Below are 4,344 nucleotides of genomic sequence, written 5' to 3'. Positions count from 1 at the left end.
ATAAAAAAATACCCTTAGAATTGCTAGAATGACGGTCACCCAACCCACGTACGAACACCACCTCAATGAAATAACATTCTCTCTCCTCGTCATTGGTCATCCCCTTCTTTATATCACCCAAATCTAACGGCACTCATTCCTTATTCTAGACCCTTCCAATTTTCCATCTTTTTTATTTATTCCATCAAAAAAAAAAAAAAAAACAAAAACCTCTGATTAAGATTATTAACTTAAAGAAAAAACATTAAAACCCCTTTTAATTTTATTATTAAGGGTTTAACCATGGTTGAGTTAAGTAAACTAAACCTTTGAGTTTTTAGCGGTCCAGTGTTAAAAACAACTCCTGCTCTTCATTTTTGAAAGATAACGCGAAAGAGAGAGAAACTAAAAAAAATCGAAGCTCAAATTCATGATCGTTTGATTGATTTGATTCATTCAACTTTCTTGAATTTATAATTCTTTGATTCTTCTTCTTTTTTGGATTGATTGATTAATTTCTTACTTGAATTGATTTCCCAGATCTCTCTTTTATTATAAGGTCAGTTCTTTTGATTTTTTGCTGCTCCGTATTTTCTGGGATTTATAAATCTTTCATCTCAAGATTTTGACCTTGAAGATTTAATTTTTCAGCTGTGGGTTTTTCTGGGTTTTTGCTGTTTTTGTTGATTAATGTAAAAATCATGTTTTAAAATGTGGTAAAATGTTCAGGATTCAGTAGTAGTAGTTAAAGAATTATAAAGATAAGCTTTTGGATAGTTTATGTCGGGTTCGTATCGTGTTAGGGATTGCCAGCTCGGGGATTATTTAGATCTGTTAAATAAAGTGTGAAGTTTTATGTATACATTTATTTATGTATGTGTTGGAATATTTCTGGAGTGTTATGATTGATTATTGGTATATCTTTGTTTTCAGATAATCAAAGTATAGAGATCTTACTTAGTACGATGGGGATGTGAATGTAGTGATATTGCTGAAATTGAGCTAGTCAGTTTGGTGGATTGTGAAAAAAGAGGTGGATTTAGGGGTTTTGGTGGGTGATAAATTAATGATTGTGACCTTATTGTGCACCTTGAGTAGTAGTTTCCTGTTGAGGGATATAGAGTTAGGTGGTAGCTTGAGAGAGGAGAACGGGCTCTCTTTCGCGGTCACCGTGTTTGAAAGATTTGAGAGGCAATATGTCTAAGGTGGACAGCCCTGTTCAGACCCAGGCCCCTGTTGGGTTGTTTAAGAACCCATTGTTGAGGTCGGGTTCGGGTTCGGGGGAGTTCTATGGGAAAGTGTCTACCACGGGTAGGAGGAGGGTTTTTGTGCAGACGGACACAGGGTGTGTGTTGGGGATGGAGTTGGATCGGAGTGATAATGTTCATACTGTGAAGAGGAGGTTGCAGATTGCACTTAATGTTCCGACTGATGAGAGTTCTTTGACTTATGGGGATATGGTGTTGAAGAATGATCTTGATGCTATTAGGCATGATTCCCCTCTTCTTTTGACGAGGGGGAATATGCATCGGAGCTCATCCACCCCGTGTTTGTCTCCTCGAGGTGGGGATCTCCAGCAGAAGGATAAGAGTGGTCCGGTGGAGTTGTTGGGGCGGTCTGATCTGCATGAGGTTAACAAGCAGATGGTTAAGGAGATTGGCAAGGCGATTAAGAATGGTGTTGATCCAGTGCCTGTGACTGGTGGGCTTGGAGGTGCTTACTACTTTAGGAACATTAGAGGGGAGAGTGTTGCTATTGTGAAGCCCACTGATGAAGAGCCTTTTGCGCCAAACAATCCAAAAGGGTTTGTAGGCAGGGCTCTTGGGCAACCAGGTCTGAAGCGATCTGTCCGGGTTGGGGAGACAGGCATAAGGGAAGTAGCGGCGTATCTTCTTGATGCCCAGAATTTTGCAAGTGTACCTGCTACGGCTTTGGTGAAGATCACTCATTCTATCTTTAATGTCAATGATGGGGTGAATGGTAACAAACCTCACAAGAAGAAACTGGTCAGTAAGATCGCTTCTTGCCAGCAATATATCCCACATGATTTTGATGCCAGTGACCATGGAACCTCAAGCTTTCCCGTCTCATCTGTGCATAGGATTGGGATATTGGACATTAGGATTTTTAACACCGACAGGCATGCTGGCAACCTCCTTGTTAGAAAGCTTGATGGTGTGGGGAGATTTGGTCAAGTCGAGCTCATTCCCATTGACCATGGTCTTTGTCTGCCTGAAACTTTGGAGGATCCATACTTTGAATGGATTCACTGGCCACAGTCTTCTATCCCATTTTCTGAGGATGAGCTTGCATATATTGAGGGCCTTAATCCAGAAAAAGATTGTGAGATGCTTCGCGCTGAGCTTCCAATGATCCGTGAGGCATGCCTTCGTGTCTTGGTGCTCTGCACCATTTTCCTCAAAGAAGCTGCAGCCTTTGGCCTGTGTCTTGCCGAGATAGGTGAGATGATGAGTAGGGAATTCCGTAGTGGAGAGGAGGAACCTAGTGAACTTGAGCTTGTGTGCATTGAAGCGAGGAGACTGGTGGAAGAGAGGGAGTTGTTTGTGCCGGAGTCTGAAGCTGGTGAAGATGACTTTCTGTTTGACATTGATTGTGAGGACCCTGAGTGGGACTGTACTCCTAAGATGGGAAATGGAGAGGATTATTTCATCAGATCACCAGTCTTTGGTGTGAATGGTAGAAACCCTCTCTCAAAGCTGGAGGAAAGTCCGGAGGAGGAAGAGGAAAGTGAAGATGGTGACAATGATGGGGAGGTGGATGCGGAGGGGAATGGTTTTGCGGTATTTCCTGGTCCTCAAAAATTCCCATCTATGTCAATGATATCAATGTCCCTCAAGAATACTTGTTTAGCGGAAAAGAGTCAGAAATTTCCTGGGGCGAAAGCAGAGAATGGCTATTCGTCATCTGGTCATAGGAGTGCAAATGAGCAGCTCCCTGCTAGTGCTAGTTTTGTGAAGGTTGCTGACATGAACGAAGAGGAGTGGACACTCTTTCTTGAGAAGTTCCAAGAGCTGCTGCGCCCAGCATTTGCTGAGCGGAAGGCTGTGACCCTCGGGCAGAGGCAGAGACTGAGGCTCGGGACTTCGTGCCAGTTTTGAGATAGAGATACTTACAGCTATATGAGAGGGCTTAGCCAGTTGAGATAATAAGGATTTGTAGGTGTTGCGAGAGTGGAGGAGGATTGATAGGATTTATTAGGTCAGGGACACTTCCCAGGAAGTAGTGGTGGGTTGTGGCCTTGGGAGGGCAGCAGCAGTTTGGAAGTGCTGTAAATATTCTTTGAAGGCGGCAATGCTTCGGCGAAGTGGCTGTCTTAGTAGGATTTGTTTGTATTTTTTTGTTCTCTTCTTAGAAAGCCTTGAAGCTTTTGGTTTTAGATTTTTCTTTCACTCTTTGTGGGCTTGTTTGATAAATAATTTTGTAGAAAATGAGAAATCCGTCAAAAAAAGAACCAAAAAAAACAGAAAAAAAGAAAAAAAAAAAAAAGAAAAAGAAAATAGAAACTAATGTATATACCACTGAGACTGTTGTTTCTTGTGAAATTCCTCCATTCCACTTATTACCCTCTTTTTGCATCTCTGTAATTTTTGTACTTCTTTCTTTAATAACTTGTGGAAGTGTGATTACCTTACATACTGGTCCAGAGCTACTGTGCTGATTGCTGATTGTATGTTACGGTATTCATTATTCAATGGCGACATGATACGTACTGATCGGAGGTGATTGTAGAGCAAGTTTATTTTCTGACCGTCTTCTGTTTCTCTAGCTGATTTCAGCAGCTATAATATCAACAGAAACTTTGATAGACTGATAACTGAAGTTTTCTGTATGATTGAAGACTTGAATTCCATTGTTGACTTTTTTCTGATCACGGCATGTTGGTTACCGGTCATTTGGAAAATTTGACAGTTACAGGGCTTCTGGTTGAGCTGCTGAGGCAACTTGGAAAGGGTGTTCATCCTACACCCGAGTGTATACTTGTGCATGATACATCTTCACCCCTCCGTGTGCCACCTACAGGCGGGAAAACGATCATCTGATGTAGTTTAGCGATATAAAAACATTCCCTTTCAGCTAGTGTCATCAAGACCTGGCTGTAACCCACTGTTTTTTAAGGGTCACCATCATATATGCAATTACAATTCTATATGTAACAACTTACTTTTCTGCGGATGTGGATAAATGGCTTTTTCCTTATCCCATCCCTTCGCATTTTATGTCAATAATATTATTTTAATTTTGACGAAAACGACGTTTGCCATGTTCATTACATGTCTTTATGTCACGGTGGTTTAGATTTCACCAAACAGATGAACAATATAAATTCATAATTAAAAAACAAGG

The 4,344-nt window shown here is 41.1% G+C and overlaps 1 protein-coding gene across 1 annotated transcript; it reads left to right on the top strand.

Moving 5' to 3' along the window:
• Nucleotides 1-257: 257 nt before the first annotated feature.
• Nucleotides 258-3,575, top strand: LOC110686064 (phosphatidylinositol 4-kinase gamma 7-like). Its single transcript, XM_021862646.1, has 2 exons — nt 258-538; nt 913-3,575. Exon 2 carries the CDS (start codon nt 1,176-1,178, stop codon nt 3,096-3,098), a length of 1,923 nt encoding a protein of 640 aa, XP_021718338.1. The 5' UTR covers nt 258-538; nt 913-1,175; the 3' UTR covers nt 3,099-3,575.
• Nucleotides 3,576-4,344: the final 769 nt, after the last annotated feature.

The sequence above is a fragment of the Chenopodium quinoa genome, unplaced genomic scaffold, assembly GCF_001683475.1.
Source record: "Chenopodium quinoa cultivar QQ74 unplaced genomic scaffold, ASM168347v1, whole genome shotgun sequence".
In the NCBI taxonomy this organism is placed as follows: Eukaryota; Viridiplantae; Streptophyta; class Magnoliopsida; order Caryophyllales; family Amaranthaceae; genus Chenopodium; species Chenopodium quinoa.
The sequence above is the reverse complement of the archived record's forward strand: the minus strand, read 5'-3'. Positions and strand labels throughout refer to the sequence as shown.

Bases quoted from the DNA above. Each gene is read 5' to 3' on its own strand.
- LOC110686064 (XM_021862646.1), top strand. From the start codon at position 1,176: ATGTCTAAGGTGGACAGCCCTGTTCAGACCCAGGCCCCTGTTGGGTTG.